Below are 21,263 nucleotides of genomic sequence, written 5' to 3' on the forward strand. Positions count from 1 at the left end.
ACGTTCTGAATAGGCACAAATAAACCAGGCAATACTGTATCAGCGATATTGTTGTGTGGGATTGTTATTTAAAACAGCGTTTCATCTGGAAGCTTTGACCAGCTCTTTGACTGGAAATCAGCTGGGTTTGTTATTGTGCCTATGTTTAAATTGTGCTTTCCTTTTAATCTCTTTAGTCTACATCTTGCATTAAAAATCCACTTAATTTTATGACCAGAAGATGCCCTGGCTGCTCCTCCTGTAACAACTGCTTCACCACCAGATATGCCATAGCCATTAAATCGACCCCTGCGGTGACCTGCATATCTTTAAGCATTTAAATGAGTTCTACAAATTAGGCTTTTAGGATTAGTCATCGTAGATTTGCAGCATCATTGGTGTGTTGCCAAGGACCCCAGTTTTGTCACCATGACTACTACCGCAGGGTTACTGAGAAACACAAACTGCAGGAAAGTTTATTAAACAGAAAACTCACGTGCCAGAATGTGAGTGGGTGAACGGTGAGGATGCACCCGCCGCGGCCAGGAGAGCGCCTGGTTGCTGATACCCGACGCAGCCCAGAGGTGGGCCTCCAGAGGAGAGAAGATGCTGCTATCCACCCAGAGAATATCACCATCGTATGTATTTCTTGTATCGTCACTTGTGCCTGTTCAGTAACTAGTGTGTTTTGAGAAGGTGGGGAGGCAGCGGGAGCGTGTGCTTGGTCCACAAAATGCTCTCATCCTGTGGGGATTGTCCCTTCCCAGGAAAGGCTGTCCCCAGCGTGTGATGTGAAGGTGCAGGAGGGGTGATCCTGTGATGAAGCATTTGTAATGGTAAAATCCCCTGGTGCTGTCCTGTGAGATCAATGGGCATGAACTGTCGAGTTTAGGGGATTTTTTTAAACTGAAGCACTGAAAAACAGAATGCTGTGGTTTGTCTCCAGCAGGGAATATACAAACCAACTCTGCTCTGCTGTTACTTCTTTAGATATATGTCTGCCTTGTGCAAGGGGAAGCTCCTGGCCCCTGTATTCACCTTCTTCTGTAGACTTTCTTCAGACGTGTGGGAATTAGGGCTTTAGAAAAGGGCTGCTGGAAACTCCTAAGTGCCATCCCTTTGTGCTCTTCTGTGATTTGAAAACCCAGCTCTGTAACTCCCCTCCCGATGTCTTCTCCTAGGGCATCTAATACATGATTTGAATGATCTGGCTCTGTAACGTCCCTCCGACGTTTTCTCCTAAGGCATCTAACATGTATACACATGAGTTTGCTTGGGAACTCATGAAGAGAACGTGTGTATTTGGTAGCCTCACCCTGGCGTGTTTTTTTCCCCACACTGTTGATATACATGGCTCTTCCTCATGCTGTTCCTCACCCTCTCCTGACTGTTTCACAGGGGCTCAGAACCAAAGCTGTCCTTCTGGCTGAACCTCCTGTCCTCTCTGGTACATGTCCTGGACTCTCTCGTCAAATCCTTCAACAGGACAGTGCCAGAAACCATCAGGGGATGTTCACTGGCACCTAATGGAAGTAGGTTCTAAGTTATGAAATGTCTTTTATAGTCCTTGGAGTGAGAAGGAAATCCAGGGAATGGTTCTCAACTCCGCATTTTCTCCTGCCCTAGGCAGTGCTGAGACACCGGCTGCCCAACAGCATGCTTAGTGCTGGGCAGGAGTAGGGCCAGTTCTCAGAGGGCATTTCTCCTCCTGCATGAATCTGCCTTTTCTATCTCACCCCATCCCTTCCCTCTCCCCAGGACCTTCTTGCAGGTCTCGTGACCAAGTATCTCTGTAAGGTTGGCTGCCCCATCTGAATGTCGGGTGCTATTCCACCAGCTCTGGGCTGCCAGTTTACCATTTTGGCGTGGAGGCCTGAGTGGGTTTTTTGTTTTTGAAAGAGATTCTTTGAATTCAAAACACAGCAAATTCCTGGCGGAGGCAGCTGACGCATCATGCTCTGCAAGGGCTCCGTGCCTGGGACTTGCTCTTCTGTGGTCCTTCCCTGACCTTCCAGCAACAGTGCCAAAAACCTCTGTCGTGGGTTACAGATCAAAAATACATAAATAGAATCGACCAACACACTGGGGTCAAAAAGAGAACAAATGTTCCTGATGCCAGCTCACATGTGTGGCCTGAAGACAAACTGCCTGTCCTACAAGCCTGCTACTCCCTGAAAATGGTGCTGGTCATGAGGGGAGAGCACTGCTGTGTGTGCAGAAGCTGCCATGCTTATGTGTTATATATAGGAGCATGTATATAGATGCACACAAGCACGTTATATGTTTATGTGCTAGCAGGCCACCACAGCCCAACTGCTTCCTCAGTTTGGAGGTTTCCCACTTAAACCATTCTGGTTTCCCTTGTATGTTTTGTTTTTACCTCTAATTTCCCACAAATGAGCGGTCAGGGAGCTCTCCTGCCACTCTCCTAAAGGTTTCCTTCCCCTGAACTAAACTGCTTTTGCAGGGGATTTTCACTTATGTAGTAAAGTGCTTGTTAGAGGCCTGTGTGGGTGAGTAAATGCTATTTGCTTTCCAGTGTCGGTCCTGTTCCATATTTGTATTTGTCTTGAATGTTCTAGAGAAATAGAGGAAAAATACATTTTCATTTCAGACCCATCTCAGCATAAGTGAATTTTGTGCCTCTTTCTTCCAAGGCTGGCTGCATTGATCTCATGGTTAAGGGAGTGGAAATAAAGAAGTAAAATCCTGAGCTATTGTAATCCTGTTTGGGTGAACTGTCTGCCTCCAAAGTATACAGCCTGGTGTGGAAAGCATCTCATTTTTAATTACTACTAATGCTGCTGTTTCGGTGACACTTAGCACTGGATTACCCGAAAGCCTGGCTGTCTCAGGAACACCAGTGTTCTCCATAGGAAAGTGAGATTTGCACACAGAGAGAGAATGAGTCTCTGCTTGGCTGGTTTCAACCAAATCTGCTGGAGGCAGAGGAAAAGCTCTCAAGGATCACAGATTCCTGCAATTAATTGTGCAAATAGGTGGGTGGGAAATGGGAGAGGTATTGTGTCCCTGTTCACCCTTTACTGTTCCAGGGAAAGGTTCTGTGCTACACATCAAGGGGACCAAGCTTCCTCATGTGCATTGCTCCCATTGCACCATGCTCCAGACAGCAGATGCCAAGGAGAGGGGAGCCAGCAGTGGGAGAGCAGCTATTCCTGCCTCATCCCATCAGTGTGAGCCCCTCCTGGAGCCTGTCTTACCCTTCACCTCACCCCATTAATCTCTTTTTTCCCACTGGCAATTACCATAATAATAATAGAATCAAATGCTGAAGAAGAGATTAAAATCCCATAGCATCTCTTGCAGCATATAGCATTGGACCTGGTCCCTTGAACAGGAATTGCTGGGAGATTTTGGGTGCTCCCTTGTAGGATGATGTTGTAATCTATCAGTGTGTACTCTTGAACTGTCTTGTTCTTTGTTGCTCGGGGTAATAATTACCCAGACCGTTTTACCTTCCAAATGCTTTGCAGCTATTAATCACTCAGCGGCATTCCTGAAATGACAGGGTTCATATCCCTATTATATAAATAAGGAAAGTGAGACGAAGAAGGTAGCAACAAAACTTCCTAGGAAGTGTCTGCTGCTCTAGGGTGAGTCTGTTGTGGGGCTTTGAGTTGCAGCCTGATATTTCTGAGGCGCTGAGTCCAGAACAGCGCCAGTGCCGCTGGGCTGAGAGCAGCGCTCGTGCGGAGTCGGGCTCTGTGTGTCCCAGGGTGGGGAGATGCTTTTGAAAAATTGCCTCTAAATTAGAAAGCTGATTTAGGGGTTAGGACTTAGATCAGCTTTCCTCCAGCTGTGAGGCTTGTTTTCTGGAGGACTCTGCAGGGAGACAGGAGGTGAGTTCCCAGCATGGCAGGAGGACAGGCAGCAATTTGCAGCCTTCCCACATCATTTTCACAAAGCACGAAGATAAAGTGTTACCAGCGACCTGGAATGCAGAGAGGACTCAGGTTTTGCCAAACACTGACCAACCATGCAGAGGCAAGAAATAAAACCTGTCTCCCATTTGCTTTGTTTGCAGTTAACCCTTATGTCCTAGCCATTTTTATTCATGGTTTCTAGCCTGTCCTCCTCCTGCATCTCTCTGTATCCTGGTGAAGGAAGTGCTGTGATCAAATGTTAATGCTCAGGAAAATCTGGCTGTGAGCAGCAGCGTTCACATCCTGCTGTTGAATTTCCCTTGTCGTGGGCTACAGTGATCAGGGGTTGGGGCAGGCTGACTTTTCTCCCCGTGCTGGCCGCTGCACGGGCGCTGACACCGCTTCCCCAGCACGGGGCTTGGGAGCTGTGCTAGCCATTGCTGCCTCCCTCCCTCCGAGCGCTAAATATGTGGTGTGCCCTATCTCTAATACTCCTTATCAGGGACCAGCTTTGTTTACTTGTATAATTCCCTCAGTGCCTTATCAGATTAGCATGATTTCAAAGTGTTAAGAGCATCAGTGCCTGAAAGAGTTTTGCACTCGGCTTGCCTTGGCCTCCCTGTGTTCAGATTAGATGCAAACACATTCACGATAATAAAAAACTGTTTGGACAGAGGTAGTTTTTTTTTCATCTTAGATTAATAATAGAAGCGTGGAGACCTGTTAGAAAGGAGCAAGGCTTTCTCATGTAGTTACTTTAATCCTTGTTACGTCTTTGGTATCTGGCTGTTTTGTGGGTTGGTGTTCAGGAGTGGTGGAGAAAGCCCCCCACCTCCCACCGCACAGGCCACCTGTGCTTCCCCTAGTCACAGAGAGAGGGACTGATTCTTGTTGGTCCCGGTGGGCTGGGGAACAGGGCCTGTCTGAGCAAATGTCTCATTTCTCCTCGGTGAGCTTGGAGATTTGTTTAAAGAAGGGCCATAAAAGAGGTTACACGGGAGCTAGCCAGTCACCCCTTCTTCTCCCCTCCTTCTCTGATGCCAACAGTAAAGCATGTTACATATATGTGAACATTATATAGCACATAGGAAATAATGAGATTTTCTTGTTCCTAACAGTGGCAGGAATAATCAGACCGATATCTTCATAACATCCAGAATGATGAAGGTTTTTGGTGTGTGTGCTGTCAAGGAGCGTGGCTGGAGAGGGGCCACCCGGCCCCTGCGAGGCTGCCGGCTCCTGGGGAAGGGGCTGGTCCTGAGCCTCGTCGCAGCCCTGGGCAGAGCCCCAGCTGAGCTGATACTGTCTGCCTGAAGTGTTTGCTTTGCAGCCAGCTTCCACCTCATGCCTGTCTACATATCTAGCACAGCTAGGATCTGTTTACAGAGCAGTTTTGCCTTGCTTGGAGTGCTGGATATAGCAGAAAACAGGCTTGTGGTATATCTGGGCAGATATCTTTAGACTTAGACAGAAAAAATTTGCTCTGCTTTCCCTGTTCATACCATACACCCATTCCTGGGATGCAGTGTCAGCAGCCCCTCCAGCTCCCTGCTGTCCCCCTTTTGCTTGGTTGCAGAAGCATCCAGCAGCCACGTCCATACCATAGCGTGGGCTCAGCCAGAGCCAAGCATTGACTTTCATATCCAGAAAGATCTATTGTTATTCCTTCTTGCTGTCACCCTTCCCTTGCCACCCTCCCCTAAAATTCCCACCCCTGGCTTGCTGAATAATTTCAAGGTGCTAATTGCCCCGTGCTGCAGCTGATCCATTGATCTGGAACACAAACAGTCTCAAGGTAATTTTCTGTCTGAGCCAGTCTGGGGCTTACGCAAGTGCTGGTGTTTGTTTCCTTGTTTTTAATTTCCTGCAAAGAAAGGCTTTTGTGTTGCTCTCGACAAGATGCCTGTGCCTCTGTCTCAGTCGGCGGCTGCTCCGTCAGGCTACGTGGGTCTCGAGGAAAGCTGACACTAACAATCCCCGGTCCTTGTGGAATTGAAGTCTGGGTGGGAATTGAAAGTCCTGCTCAGTCATCAAAACTGTTAGTTGGTTCCTTGAGGTATCAGGTGGCTTCTCTTGCCCATCCCTAGTCCTACATTTGGGACAGACTGGGAGCAACTCAGACATGTTGTCGTGTTAGAAAAATACATGTTCTGTTAGGTAAATACTTGGAGGTTGCAGGGGTTGCTCATCTTTGAGGATTCAGCCATGGCTTTCTGTAACAGTGAACCACAAAAAACCAGCGCTGGGTAACTGCTGGCCTCTGGAGAGTGCAGCATGCGTCCTGCACAGCAAAGAGTTAATTCTCCTATGGCTATTGCTTCCAGCAGCCGCCTGGTGCCTTTGCAGGGTTTGATCCGTCGAGGGGGCGGGGGTGTGCGGATGATGTAATGTTAGCAACTCCCGGTGCTCTGGTAGTAGGAGGCTATGCAAAAATAAACTCATCTGCATTCGTTCCTCTCCCCAGCTTGCGTGTCCAGGTTCGGTTTACCTGGCGGACTTGCTCTCGTACCTTCTAAATAAAATCAGTGGATGTTTTACTAACCAGGAGAGAGGGCAAGGTTGGTGCGGCAGGTCTGGGCAGGGAGCAGGGCAGAGGGGGGCAAAGGGGAGCACAACAGCCTGGTGCCAGCGGGGCTGCACATCCTGCACCCCTCCGGGACAGCAGCGATGGTGGATAAAGTGCAGAATGACCTTAGCATCCCATTTCTGGGAGTAATCTTGTCTCCAGGTGGTATATGTGTATAAGAAGAAATGAGTAGCAGTTGTCTACCCCTGAATCATAAGCAGATTTGGAAAAGTGAAATATAACGTAACACTTATCTCCTTCCAGAAAAGTAGCCTCTTCTTTTCAGGGTCAGAGAAGGTGCCCGTGGCTCGGACCCCTCTTGATGAAGTGCTGCAGCCCGGCTGGCTCAGAGGTGGAGGGCAGCTCTAAGGCGCGTATGTAACCAGCTAGCTGGGGGGAGATGTTTGTCCCACTTGCAGTCCTGGCCTCTTTCCCCACTGGCTGGTAAATCCTGTCCCTCTGGCAGGTCTGTTGCTTTGGCAGGAGGGGACGTTCGCTCCCCGCCAGTGCCTCACACCGTGCCTTTGGAGGGTGCTGGCTCGTGTGTACAAAGCCAGAGCTTTAAGGACTTATCTATAGAAAAGGTAGCGCTGCTGCTGCTGTTTCAGAAGGCTCTGCTTGAGTGAGTGTGTGCAGCCCTTGCACCTGCATACTTGGCTTTCCAGAAATGGCAAAGATTGATGACATCTCTGGAATAATTCGGCACCTCCCAGCCAAGGGAAGTTTTTCCCCATTCAAAGTACTGAAATATCCCCTCTGTCTGTCCACAAGTTCACAGATAGAGTAGGAAAGGGGTGGTAGAGAGAAAGAAACATCTCACAAACTGGAAACTGCTGTGAATCCTTTTCCCAGCATCACTCTGTGTCACCTGCGTGCCTGGCACTGGCAGGAGATGGGGACAGTTGGTCTGCGTGGCTGGCAGCCGGGAAGGGTCCTGGGTTTTTATGATGATGGGTTCAGATGACAAGTGGCAAACAGGTATCATCCTCACAATGATGGATTAGGTAGCCAGCACTCCCAGGTTTCTCTGGTTTGCCCTCAGACGTGCAGATATGTCTGCACTGTCCTGGAAGTCCCTTTTAAACTGATGTAATTGTTTGGGTGGTGCTTTGGAGTCTCACAGTGAGATGGGAACACCTTAAAAATGGACCTGTGTGATCGTCTGTCACTGGATGTTATTGAAACTGCCTCTGGTCTGACTTGGTGTGGTCATTGGTGTGTATTCAGAACATCTCCGAGAGAGATGTTTTCTCCTCCACATCTTTTAACTGGAACAAGGGGAGGGGGGTGTTAAGAAAAACAATTTCAAAAGTAGGGGAGCTTGACATTTTCATGGGAAGGTATTTGCCTTGCAGAGCGCTGTACGTCAGAGACCCACTCAAATGTTAAAAATGGCCTTTCTCATTCATTTCCCTGCCTTTGCCATGCCTGTGGCCCTGGACATGACCTAGGATGCACACAAGACTCTCACTGTGGCAGGACATGGGACAGCAGCAGCACTGCCAGGAACAGCGATCTTGTGTACCCGCCGGGGGCACAGCTTCGCCAGGCTTTTCTCCTTGCCACAGCCTTCATCTCAGGCTCAGGTCAAGGACCACAGTCAGTCTGGGGGCTTCCACGAGGCCAGGGAAAAATGATCAGAGCAGAAAAATCCCTACACAGCCCAGTACATATGCTCATCAGATACTAAATACTGAGCCAGGGAAGGGAGGGGGATGACTCGAGCTCATGTGGGTCTTCAGAGACTTTTGCTGGGTGCCTCTGGTGAAGCAGCTTGGGCTGCAGCAGGTCTGGTAGAACATGTCACTGCTGGGGTATGTGGTTAGGGTGGGACAAGCAGAGGCTCCAGGTAGCGTTGCTGGCCTCTGCCTGCAGTGCCTGGAAGGCTGCAGCGCAGCACGTAGCGGTTGTGGAGTTCAGTTCTCTGTTGGGTTGACACAAGGATGCTAATTCTTTGCTTGAAGATGGGGAAGCTGAGATTGGGAGGACTATGTGCTGATTTTAAAGGAAATAGATTGTGCTTCATATGGCTGAAGTTCTCTCTCCCTCAAAGGGAACTTGCATTGCAAACACATTCTTTTCCCCCTGGGAAATCCTGGCCTTTCATTAATGCAGCTGCTCTCCAGATGCAGACCAAAGGAGCCACTTGTTTTGGTTGTAGGTTGGAGCCTAATGGAGGGAGAAAAAAGCAACTTCTTGGATTTCTGCAGCTGTTGCTGGTTCTCCCACTTCAGAGGGAAGGAGGAGGCATGGAGACCTGTCCCTTTAGTGGCACAGGCACTGGGATGTGTCCGAGTGCCACAGTGCTGTGGACACAGGTGGCTTTGGGAAAACTGCATGAAATGAAAATACCAGGAGACACACAAAGGGTGGTTGCTTCCTTTTAAGTGCAGCAGGATGGATGGCCAAGTCACATCTCCTGCGCTTATTTTTGGTGCTATTACTGTAACACCCTGGAACCACAATGCTCTGTGGTGCCAATATTTCATCCGTATTGCAAGAGAGAAGGACTTTAGCAACCAAATACTTAATGTGGAAGGGAAACGCAGGTAAGGGAGAGGACGTGATGTGCTCAAGGTCACCTCCTAAGCTAGTGGCAGAGTAAGGCAGGTAAGCCATGTCTTCTGGGGCCAGACCACTGTGATGGACTCGCAGCATCCATCTGCCACGCTGCAACCCTTGCCACAGCCCCACCATCTCTGCATGCGGTCTGGCTCTGTCTGACAGGGATGAGGTGCCTGTTAAACAGCCTGCAGCTCTACGGACCCCTGAACCAGCAGCTAGCTGGACAAGGAGTATAAAAAAGTCTGGAAGAGAGATCCTGTTGCTGCAGGCAGAAGGGTATTCATCTTGAGAACTAGCTGCTCCAGGAAACACCAGTGCTAAAATGCTGTGGGAGATCAGCAAAGAGTTTCATGTTTTCCGACATGTAATTGATATGTACTCTATTCCCCCATATTCAAAAGAGAAATGAACGGTGGGAATAAGAAGGAACATATTTCACTTATTTTTGTGAATATTGATGAAAGTTAGCATTATGTGGGCTCCCCAGCACATATTTTCAATTACAAAAATCTTCCTACCTGCAGCATACTGTATTTGTCTTTTAAATATCATAGCTCCTTTCTTCCATAAAAAGCTGCTGTGACCTTGTGCAAATATTTGCTTGCTGTTCAGTGGCAATTTGGATAGTCACCAAATCCAGGAGTGCGATTGTACAAGCGAGCTGTGTTCTGCTGGAGGGATCCCTGCCATAGGCAGCTCCAGAGCTATAACCGAGTGCAGACACCTTGTCCACAGGCCTGGAGTGCCGCAGGGAGGAAGAGATCCACGTCTCCAACTTGGAAGGGCATCTGTCGACATCTAGATCTTTCAGGTCAAAACCAGCACGGCAGAGTGCAGCGGGAGAGCTTCATCCCCTGCGCTTCTTCACCACCTCAGAGGTCAGCAGCTCTTTAATTCTGGCTCTGCTTTCTAGATCTGTATGCTGAGCACGTGGCAGAAGTGTAGTCCGTGCCGACAGAGGCCTGGGGTGTAGGGACACAGCCCCATCCCTGCAAGAAGAGAGCAAAGTGTTAAAATCACTCTTGCAGCCACTGGTGTTTCGGTGACCAGGACCAGCTGAGGAGCCAGCAAAAGCCCCGAAGTGCTGATAGCAAAGGCACATCTTCTAGAAGCTTTCTTTTACCTATCTGCAGTGCCGTGATTAACTTTGAATTCGATCATTCACAAGCTCTCAGCTGTGCCTTCTCTTTTAACAGCCACTGGAGCCATTTTTGCAAATATAATGCTACCTTCGTTGTGGTGGGGGGACAGGGTCTGGCAGCTGGCTGGAGCTGCGCAAAGCTGGGGAGCATTGCTGGGCTATGTCCTGGCCAAGCCTGAATGGAGCAGCAGTGCTGGGTTGGAGCTGACCTGTGCTCAGGTGCAAGTGTGTCGTGGGCTTCGAGGAACACGTAACGTGCCCAGGCCAGAGACCCAGAGGCCGCGCAGGAGCGGGTGTGTTTCTGAACACAGCACGCTTTTTGTCTCTGCTTCTTAAAGTCAGAAAAAGCAGCAGAGGGTTTCATGCTGGCTTTTGCTGACTTTTTGCATTCACAACAGGCTCCAGCAACAATATTCACTTTATTTTAGCTCTTCCCTGGGAATGGGCTTTTCAGGTTCCTCTGCGTGCCTGTTTTCAGGCAGCAGAGAAATCCTGAACAGCTTATGTTGGGTAAAAGTCACTGGTTTGTCTCTTCAGTCCTGGTGGTGTGCCAGGCATATCTGATTGCTGGAACTAGCCCAAATTCCTGTCGGCACCCTTAATTGGGAAACAGGGATGGGGATGAGCAGGGGACTCCAGAGGTGTAAATAGATCAGTCAGCCACATGGCGTCATCTCTGCTCTGTACAAATGCAGTTGAGGACGTGCTGAGCAGAAAGAATAATTTTAATTAGCACGTACTGCTTCCCAAGCTCTGGAACTAGTGTAAATACATTGCCACTTCTGCTGCTTCTAACGCACTAGCTACTAAACTTTCCGGGGAGGTGTCACCCCTCAGCATCTACCTCCTCCCATTCCTCAAAACGCACATAGGCTGTGTCCATGTCAGCAGAGGTGAGGATCCCTTTGGCATCTGCTGAGAAAAGGATGCACATGTTCCCAGGCAGGCAAACAGAAGCAGCAATAAACTGTCCTGCTCCATCGTGTTGGTGCATGGACGTTGTGCCTGGGATGCTTTGGTGTAACTGTACCGTAAATGGTAAAAATACACTGACTTTTCCATCTTTGAGTATGACGTCTCCAGCGCTGACAGAAAGACTTTCCTACTTCGTGCAGATACGTGAGTAGATATGTAACAGTGGAGAAGCTGCAGAGCAGTGTACCCTCCCTTTCCTACAAACTTTATAAAGGTCTTGCTGAAGAGCTGCCTGATTGTAATGCCTGCAGAAATGGTTGTGTTGTACGGGATAGTGGATGGGGCTGGTTAGGAAAAGTAGGTGTGTAAAAAGTTCCTAGCTGTTTTTGAATTTTGAAAATTCAAAAATACATGCCCCTGCAAATTGTTTACAGGGCCAGTGAAGCTTCAGTGGAGATAGCTGAGCTGACAGAGTCTCTCCAGTAGCTCCCAAGGTAGCTGGAAATATTCAGTATTAAATCACTTGATGTCTCTGGTTCGGAGCGATTTCTCTCTGAGAACAGGGCTTGAAGAAATGCCCTGGGTGACCTCAGTGCTCTTGGAAACAGGTTTTTGAGTCTCCCGATTTTTATTTTATAAAAGTGGGGTGGATGCATTTATAATTTCCCTCCACTAAAGGACTTGGAGAACTCCCTTGCTTGTGAGTTATAACAGTAGCTTCCGTCAGAGGAACATGGGACCTGGGGCCACCGTGTGTAATTCCCTGTGTATGTTAATTTGTCCTATTCACATGAAGAGTTTAAAATTCAAACTGGATATTACACTGGGTAGAGTTTGAATTGAATTGTCAGGAAAACATGAGAAAATTGCACTGGGTATATTCACCCATTCTAATGTAAACCCATAAATAGCCTTTAGATTTAGTTAATCCGTAATTGAAAGAAAATCTGTAACAGCAGACAAGGACCAGTATAAGATAAATTTGATGTGAGAAATGAAGGAAAGATGGCTGCATTGCTCAGTGTTACTTTGGGAGCACTCCTAGAAGGTGTGGATTTGGGGAGAGCTGGTCCGTACTGGGTGCTGTATGAGCGCTGACTGCTCCGAGCTCAGGGAGTGAGACTTAGGCTCTGGGTGTTTGTTCTTCCCAAGAGTGCTTTCTTGTTTGCTTCCTTCCTGTTTTGCTTTCTTTCCCTCTGTCTATCCATTTGTCTGTCATTTATAGTCCTGATAGTGGAAAGTGAGAGACCTTTGCCTTTCAAACCTACCTTAACACCCCTAGAATAGCACTAGTACCAACAGCTTTCTCCCTCAATGATGAAGGTAGGATGCTCAAAGAGGCCAGAGGAAAACTTCCCAGTTCCTTTCATTCTCACCCTGTTTTCAGACACTTAAATCTTTGCCATGCTCCCTCTTTAGGCAGAAATTTTTCATGCTGCTTGTCTGCCTAGTGCTGATTTTTGCATTAGCTGTAAAGTCCTTCAATTGTGAGATGTGTATAAACATCAGCTAAACAGGTCAGCTGTTTCTTGGGAGCAAGATTTAGAAGAAATAGCTTCTTTTGTACCCACTTTAAAGATAGGAAACTGAGGCACAGAAACACTGAGGTTAAATATATAAAATGTCAAGCTGTCATTTCCTCACTGCAGAGTGTTTGAGTTTATGAACCTAACAATGTTCTTTTGACAGTTTTGTGAGTGGGATAATACCTAAATAGGAAAATGAGATGACAGGTTTCACAGCTTCCCTGTTGAGGGAGGTTAGAATAAAAAAACCTCAGTTTTGCATGGGAGAAAATGTCAAAAACACAGAAGCATGCAGTTAGAGATGATGAGGTTCCCCGGCTGTGGATCCAGCCCTGCAGAGATTCCCGGGTGTCCCACCAAGAACAAATTTGGGATGCACAGAGAAGAGCAATAAAAGAGACAAAACTTGAAGTTTTGTGGTCCACTGTGATCCTGGAGAAACCTGCTGTCCCGTTTGCTAGTAGCGCTCGGTATCTAATAAATATTTGGACCTACCAGTGCTTTAAAAATTCCTGATGAGCCGTTGGATGAGATGTCTCGCTGCCGCCTCACACCTCTGAGATTGAACCAGAGCGCATGCTGCAGGCTCCTCATGTCCTGACTCGTGTTTGCAGGGTTGTCTTCTGTGCCTGCCTCTGGCACCCATCACTGGGACAGGTTGCCCAGAGAGGTGGTAGATGCCCCCTCCCTGGAAACATTCAAGGTCAGGGTGGACGGGGCTCTGAGCAACCTGATCTAGTTGAAGATGCCCCTGCTCACTGCAGGGGGTTGGACTAGGTGACCTTTAAATGTCCATTCCAACCCAAACTATTTTATGATTCTATGATCACCTCTGGTGTTGCCCTCTGAAGAGGGTGGCAGCTGACCAAACCGTTAGCATAAATGGAAAAAATTAGAAAAGCTTCTTGGTTGTGAGCGCACTGACCTCTTCTCAGGATGAGCTCGAGCTTGTTGGCACGTGAGATGATTTCAGCTGAATCAGAGCTGTGGGATTTTCTTCCTTCTCTTGTGCACAAAAGCATTAACTTTTAGGACCTAATCATTGTGTTCCCCAACGCGAAGCCAAGCGGTGTGCTTTCATCTCACCTGGCTATTGTGTTTAGTTAAGTCCCTTGGTGTGGGAGTGCTCTGTGGCACTTGAATCAAACTGACACCAAGGACTCTCTGCCTGGCAGCCATCTCGTACCGCGCTGCGAACCGCCTGTGGGGCTTCTTTAGAATTTGTGCGGCAGCAGAAGTCTTTGCTCCCGCTTACTAAGTGCGAAGCTGGCAGTGTACGTGTTTTGAGGCAAAAAGAAAGGGTATTTGCATCCTCTGAAAGGTTATGATTTACATTGTAACATCCCCAAGATGTTTTTACTGCCCTGGTGGGGTCCCTGTGGGGGAAGAACAGCGTTGGATCGCTTTGGCTTGTCCTTGAGGTGGAAGAAAGCGACAAACGGGGCATCCTGCAGGAATAACCCTTGTGCTTCCAGAGTAGCGAGGATGGGACATGCGGAGTTGGGCATTGGACCAGCTTCAGAGCTCTTTCTGGATTTTAGCACACTAGAGAAACTGGTAAGTGACATCTTTACCCTGCTTTATCCCCTTTCGCGTGGCATTCTGGAAGGGAGAGAACCAGAGTACTCAATTTCCTAACACAGGAATGTTTACATAGCCTAATTTCTCAAGAGAAATGAGGCTCAGGTGGTTATCTTCCTCCCACTCTCCCCTCGAGATTTTGAGCTTGTGTGGCCAGTTTCCACAGGGCCATCAGAGATACAAAGTTCCTAAAACGTTTTCTGAGCAGAGACAGCCAGTTCAAACACATGCACTTTATTAGATGTCAGGGAAATCACACCAGTGGGTCCTGGAAAAACCTGCCTTGGGCACCCCAGCTCCCCACGGGCCAGCTGATGCTTGGGCTGTCACACGCTCTTCTCGGCAGCAGCCCGTGGCCTCTCCAGCCCCGCCTCAGCGGCTGCAGCGTAAAGCTGACAGAAGTCAGAAAGATGCTGGGGCTTTGGATCAGCCTTTACGACCTGAGATAAGTCCTCGCTTCATTATAAGATGGGATTTTAAAACTGCAGAGTAATGAAAAGCTTCCCCTGGGCAGTTGGAAGAGAACCCTTTAATAAACATAAAAATCCTATTAAAAATATATATATACATAAACTGTGCTGCCACACAGAGGCATTGGTGACAGCTCTCCCAATTTATCATGAATTTTGCAGTTGGCAGCGCTTTTATTTTTAATGCCTGACCATTGGAGTCCTGCTATTGCAGGAGCCTTTTTCTCTATCTTCTTAATATAAGCAAGAGTCTAGCTGTCATTTTTGCAGAGAGGCTATAAAAGGTGAAATAAGTACAGCATAAGGGATCTAAAACCAGAAGGCTAATCAAAAAAATCCACAGTATTTTCTAATTTAATTATTTTTTAACATTTGGAGTTAGCCGTGGCTACAAACATAAGTCCTGTAATGATAAATTGAATGAGCAATTGGTTCGTTCAGAGTACCAGAACAAATCAAGGAGTAGCACATCACCCAGAGAACTCTGCTATAATGCAAAAATTTGTGTAGTGAGTGAAGATAAGTGCTTAGATGACCCAACATACCACACCAAAGAAACAAACCAGCTGAGGGCCTTCATTTCTCCCAAGCACTAAAATATATCTGTCGTGAATCTGCAGGTTCACTTGAAAGCTACTTGGTGTCCTCAAGTGGGTATCTGATTGCCGTTAAGTTGGAATCAGGTCCACAGAAAATAGCTCACAGGGTATCCTTTTGGAGGAAAGGAGTAAGTCCCTGGTTGGCAGTGCTTTGCACAGCACTGATCCAGATATCGGTGTGGGTAGGTGAGATGCATTTCTGCTATGGAACTGTGCATTTTCCAGTTCCCCCCCCGCTTAACTGTAACCCTTTTATGAGAAATTTGAACCTGTTTAAGGTCGGTACAGGAAGGGGGGAAAAATGTTCTGGTGGTGTTGCACTTTCTTAGAGCACTTTGCACATTTTCCAGTGCTCTTGCAGAGGGGGAAGACTCTCTGCCAGTGCTTTGCCTCTTGCTGTACAGGGTGTGTGAGACTGAGGGGTCCCCAGGGTGAAAAATGGAGGCAGAAGAATGTTCTGTTTTCCCACCGTTGTGCAGACCCACACCATTGGGCTGACTCTTTGGCCAGGGCTCTGAACCAGGAGACTTTCCTTCCCTGCTTCCTGTGACCACCTTGGCTGCTTGCAGAGACCCATGAGCTGGTGGAAGCTTATCATCCGGCCAGCATCCTCCCAAAGGTATTTTAAGTGCCACATGGAGCACCAGCTCACGGTGCTTACAACATTTTGTAGCGCTCCGGTGGCAGCAATTCAATCCTTATTTGGGTTTCGGCCAACATTTGTTGTCCTCACTGGAAATAGTATTGATTATTTGAGCTCATGAGCCAGTTATGGCCAATATGATACTCGGCACCTTGCGTCCCAGGATGACTCATGCCATGGAGGCTGCTTTGCTTCAACTGTACCTGCCAAATGGGCCAGTGAGGCTCCAGACAGACCTCTGACCTTTGAAATCACCCGTGGTGTGAACAAGCAGTTTTAACTCATGCCCTGAACCTTATTTGATTTGAGCAGGGCTTGGCATTTGTTTAATATTTCTCTGGGTGCTGCACTTGGGCCACAACAACCCCCAGCAGCGCTACAGGCTTGGGGAGGAGTGGCTGGAGAGCTGCCAGTCAGAGAGGGACCTGGGGGTGTTGATTGACAGCCGGCTGAACAGGAGCCAGCAGTGTGCCCAGGTGGCCAAGAAGGCCAATGGCATCCTGGCTTGTATCAGCAATAGCGTGGCCAGCAGGGACAGGGAAGGGATCTTACCCCTGGACTCGGCACTGGTGAGGCCACACCTCGATGAGTGGGTTCAGTTTTGGGCCCCTCACTCCAAAAAGGCCATTGAATGACTCGAGTGTGTCCAGAGAAGGGCAACGGAGCTGGTGCAGGGTCTGGAGCACAGGTCTGATGGGGAGCGGCTGAGGGAACTGGGGGGGTTTAGTCTGGAGAAGAGGAGGCTGAGGGGAGACCTCATGGCCCTCTACAACTCCCTGAAAGGAGGGTGCAGAGAGGGGGGATGAGTCTCTTGAACCAAGTAATGAGTGATAGGACAAGAGGGAATGGCCTCAAGTTGTGCCAGGGAAGGTTTAGACTAGATATTAGGAAGTATTTCTTTCCAGAAGGGGTTGTTGGGCGTTGGAATGGGCTGCCCAGGGAGGTGGTGGAGTCCCCATCCCTGGAGGTGTTTAAGAGTCGGGTCGACATAGCGCTGAGGGATCTGGTGTAGTTGGGATCTGTCAGTGCTGGGTTAACGGTTGGACTAGATGATCTTCAAGGTCCCTTCCAACCGAGATGATTCTGTGATTCTGTGTCCTGTGCTGTGTCCCACACGGCATCTGTCTGTCTGCTTGGTGGCACGGCAGATCTCATGCAGTGGGGAGAATTTTGGATGAGAAAAAACTGCTGTGCCAACGGAGAGCGGTACCATGGGCTACTGGAGCCCACCACCAATTGGTACCTAGTGTTGTACCGCCCGGCAAAGTCACATGTGAGATGAGTGCTGTGCTTGGGCTGTCAGGAGGATCACATCGTGCGTAGGTTGGTGGGGTCCCCTGCCAGCTACCGTGGATGAAATGGTAGCTGGGGTCTGTGAGCCTCCTCTGCTCGCCCGCGATGGCCGTGGGGATGGGCAGAAAATGATGGTTACGGAGCCTGCGGGCAGCTGAGCCGCTCTGGGGTGCCTGCTCCTGGCAGCAGGACTGCAAAGTGTTACACAGCAAAACCACAAAAATCTAAAGGCTTCACCCCAATGCAAATTTAAAACAAAGACCCTGATTATAATAAACTAAGCCCAAGTCTCTGAACTCTCAGAGGTCCTTCTCAGCCAGAGGTGAGATATCCCCTGCAATCGGGAGTGACCTGCAGTCTGATAAACCAGTTACAAGAGGATCTCGAGAACCCAACAGAGATATTTCTGTGCCGACCTCACGGTGCGAGGACGGGGGATGCTGCGGTGCTGAAGCTGTGGGGGGTCAGGAGCTCTGCTCTCCTGTGGGGGAACTGGTGCAGATGTGGTGGGTTTGCTGGGTTGGTGCTGAAACATGGGCAAGTCCTCATTTTGCTCTTTATTTATTACTTACTCTGCCTCGCTGAGTCTGCGTTAATGTTGCGTCTGGTGTTTTCAGCTCTCCTTGGGTTTACTGCATTTAACAGCTTCCTGGGCAAAGCACCTTCCCACGTGGCTTATTTGATGCTATTTAGAAGAATTTGTTGAGACTCCAGCCTGGGTTTGTTTCATTAAAATTTGGGCTGTACTTTTCCATCTGGCTGCCTGGTGGAAGCAGTGTCCAAAATTGATATTTCAGTCACTTTCTATATATTTTTGGCAAAGTTAACTGAATTATGAGAAGCAGGTTACTTAAGCAAATGCGGTGGCCCCTGTCACACTTCAGAGGGCCTGTTAAACACAAAAACCAAACATGATCAACACTTTACCAGTAATTACAAATGCAACGGGCAGATCAGCTTTCCTGCCCCCTGAGGAAGAGGTTGATGAGGTCTTCTAGGGGCAGCTCCTCCAACACTGCTGCTGCTGGAGTGAAATGTGATAATGCCTCTGTCCACCGTGAAATACTGCATCTTCCAGCACATCCCTGACCCAGAATAGTATTTAAACTGGTATTTAATGAACTGCAGCCAGGCCCACATCACCCGTACAAAGCAGAGGTATCATCTACGCTGTTTATAGAGAGGGAAATGAGTTCTCGCTGCTGGCACCGAGTCGTTCATGGAGTTGGGTGCTTTGGGAGGTGCTCGCTGCGGGTGGGACAGGTCGGTGAGCGCAGGAGCACGCGGAGCTGCCCGTGCATCCTGCGCAGCTGGCGCCGTTACTGGGGCAGCAGCGCTGCCAGAGGCTTTTGGGGATGAGTTTGCAGGGAGGAAAGGTGTCACTTGACCTTTCCGTGATTTAGTTGCCTGGCTGCTTTAATGGCTTTGGGATGCGGGAAATGGAAGTGTAAATACCGATGACGTGCAGGTGGCCTCGCCTGTGCCTGCCTGCTCCGTGCTGCCAGGGAGCAAATACATCTCCAAAGAAGGAACACGTTATATTTTTTCCCTTCTTATTTATTTCACAGGCAAGGAGCAGAGGTGGGAATAAAGGAAAAAAAGACGTCAGCTGCTTATTAGATCAGCAGCAGTTGTTTTGAGCCCTAGCTTCTCCATGCCAATTGATGTAGTAAGCTTTGTTTTGGGGGTGCTTTTCTGATGCAGAGGGCTGATCAGAAAATGGTATTTTGCTGCAATAATTTTCTGCAAGCAACTTGCACTGGCCTCTCTGAGGTAACATGCTGTTGATTAATGCACAAACTTACCCACTCTCCCTGGTGTCTAGTTTTCATTCCATGTAAGCTCTGATTATTCAGTAAAAAAGAAACATTGGCCTATGAAGCTAAACATCAAAATGCAGCAGCAGAACCCTCAGTGTCCCCACTGTTTGCAGTGTGTTTGCTCAGGGTTATTTTTATGCCACACACAATTGAGGTTATTGAGGAGAGCAAAATGAACAGTATTTGTTATTCAGTTCATTTTGGGTTTTCAGCGCTGTCATCGTCTCACAGCAGTGGTGCCTGGGGATTCGGGGGGTGTGGGGTTATGGATTTATTACATGGTGTCTGGAGCTGTACAGAAACAGCTCCCAGAGGTCTTGCTGAAGGAGAAGGAAAGGGTACTGGACGGAGAAGCCAGGAGTGGGTGGACAGAGTAGAAAATGTGGGTATAGAGACATTGAAGTGACTTGCCTACGGTGCCAGGGCACTGACTGCAAGAGCAGCCATACTGGGATTTAGGCTTTTGGGCTGTGTCTAACCTCTGAGCAAAGTGTGTAGGTTTCTGCTGGCACCTCCTCTGTGCCCTTGCTGGCTGGATCTGCGTCTGAGGTCAGGTGTCTTATGCCAGGTAGATTTAACTGGGATTATGGATTTGTAAGTCTGGATCTGGATCTGAACTGTTTGTTTCTACAATTTGGCAAACGAAAATCCAAAGTGCAGAGAATCTTAGGAAAGTTTATGCCTTCATTCCAGAGTCCGTGTCTGGTTTTACAGGCTGTTAATACATTAAGGTTTCTTCAAATCAGTTAATTATTTGTATTAAATGGTTTAGCTACAGGTTTTTAACTACTTAACAACATAGGCTAGAAGCAAATGGAATGAAACTGGGGTTATTCTTAAAAATATTTCCATTATCGTAGTGTGTGATCACATTGTAATCCCTGGTGTATATGTTACACCATCCATCCCTTATAGAGCTGTGTGGCTCTTGTCTTCTGCCTTAGAGATGAAGGCAGCAGCCCGCAGATGCACAGGGTACCTGCTCTACATCTCCAGAGTCTGGGGCTAGCGCTCAGGCTGTTCTGTCAACCTCCATCTCAAGCCCAGGAGAAAAAAATTTGGGTTTAGAGCAGAAAAAACAAAAGAGACCAGAAAAGCTCAAGTAAAGTATTTGGAGAAATTGTGTCATAGGAGAGATTCGAGTTAAGTCAAAGACCTCAGTCTGTTTCCACATGGGGAAGTGAGCAGTGCTGGTCACCGGCATCCGAGTGAATCGCTGAGCCTCATGTAGTTCCCTGTGTTGTCCTTGAAAATCTGTATGAATCTTGCTGTGGAAGTTGGTGCGATTGGTGTATCTACAAAGCAGCACAGTGCCAACCTGTGGAACAGCATGGGAAGCCCCAGCGGTTGGCTGGATAAGTGGGCTTATCTCATTCCTTGCACTGAGGTCAGTTCTCTAACCACATCTGGACCAGATGGTGGACCTGGCTCATTCTGCCTCTGAAACAAACCTCTGTCCTCCCCCTCTGTCTCTCTGCAGAGCTCCCTTCCTCGGAACACTTGAGTGTGGCTGATGCAACATGGCTTGCCCTCAACGTGGTGTCTGGTGGAGGTGGCTTCTCCGGCTCCCAGCCCATCGGAGTGACCAAAATTGCAAAATCAGTAATAGCACCACTAGCTGACCAAAACATCTCAGTGTTCATGCTTTCCACCTATCAGACGGACTTCATCCTGGTAAGAGGACATGGGAGGACCAGGCAGAGTTACCTGCCACCAGATGAAAGTTCAGTTGGGCAGTTTGAATGACATTTCTGGGAACAAATTGTTCGAGGAGTAGCAGAAGTACCTAAGTCCACTTTCCCCAGAGCTCCGTCCCTTGTAGTTAGTCTCTCTGACATCTTAGGAGCTTTTTCCATGGGATGAGGCATTTGTTGGTATGGGTTATCTGGTGTCTAATGAAAACACTGAGCCCACACTGCAGTCTCTCCCTTAATGGAGGCACAGGCAGCATTTCCCACCATCACTCAAACACTGGTTTTCTGAGAGTTAGAGGAACACAGTGTCTGCTCTCAGGTTGGCTGATGGTGGCCAAGAGGCTCCAAAGTTGTTTTGAGGATAGACAGACAGACTGTGTTTCTGTCTCACACACGTGTGTGGACGCACATAGGGTGTGACCACATAAGCTTTATTTCCTTAGGAAACAAGGCTGAAGAACAGGCAGTGCTGAGTTCTTGAAGGGATGCTGGAGAAGAGGTGAAACATCTCCCTCGTAGAAGTCTCCACACTCCTCCCACAGTCTTACAAGCACTGTGGTGCTTAATCCTACTGATACTTGCAGTAA

At 48.3% G+C, this 21,263-nt stretch overlaps 1 protein-coding gene across 1 annotated transcript in view; it reads left to right on the forward strand.

Moving 5' to 3' along the window:
- CASTOR2 (cytosolic arginine sensor for mTORC1 subunit 2) overlaps positions 1-21,263 on the forward strand; it is a 134,549-nt gene that overhangs the window by 92,183 nt on the left and 21,103 nt on the right. The window contains exon 3 of the mRNA XM_074890556.1: positions 20,463-20,656. Within this exon, the coding sequence (XP_074746657.1) occupies positions 20,463-20,656 (194 nt within the window). The remainder of the gene's footprint in view (positions 1-20,462; positions 20,657-21,263) is intronic.

The sequence above is a fragment of the Strix uralensis genome, chromosome 20 (assembly GCF_047716275.1).
Source record: "Strix uralensis isolate ZFMK-TIS-50842 chromosome 20, bStrUra1, whole genome shotgun sequence".
Taxonomy (NCBI): Eukaryota; Metazoa; Chordata; class Aves; order Strigiformes; family Strigidae; genus Strix; species Strix uralensis.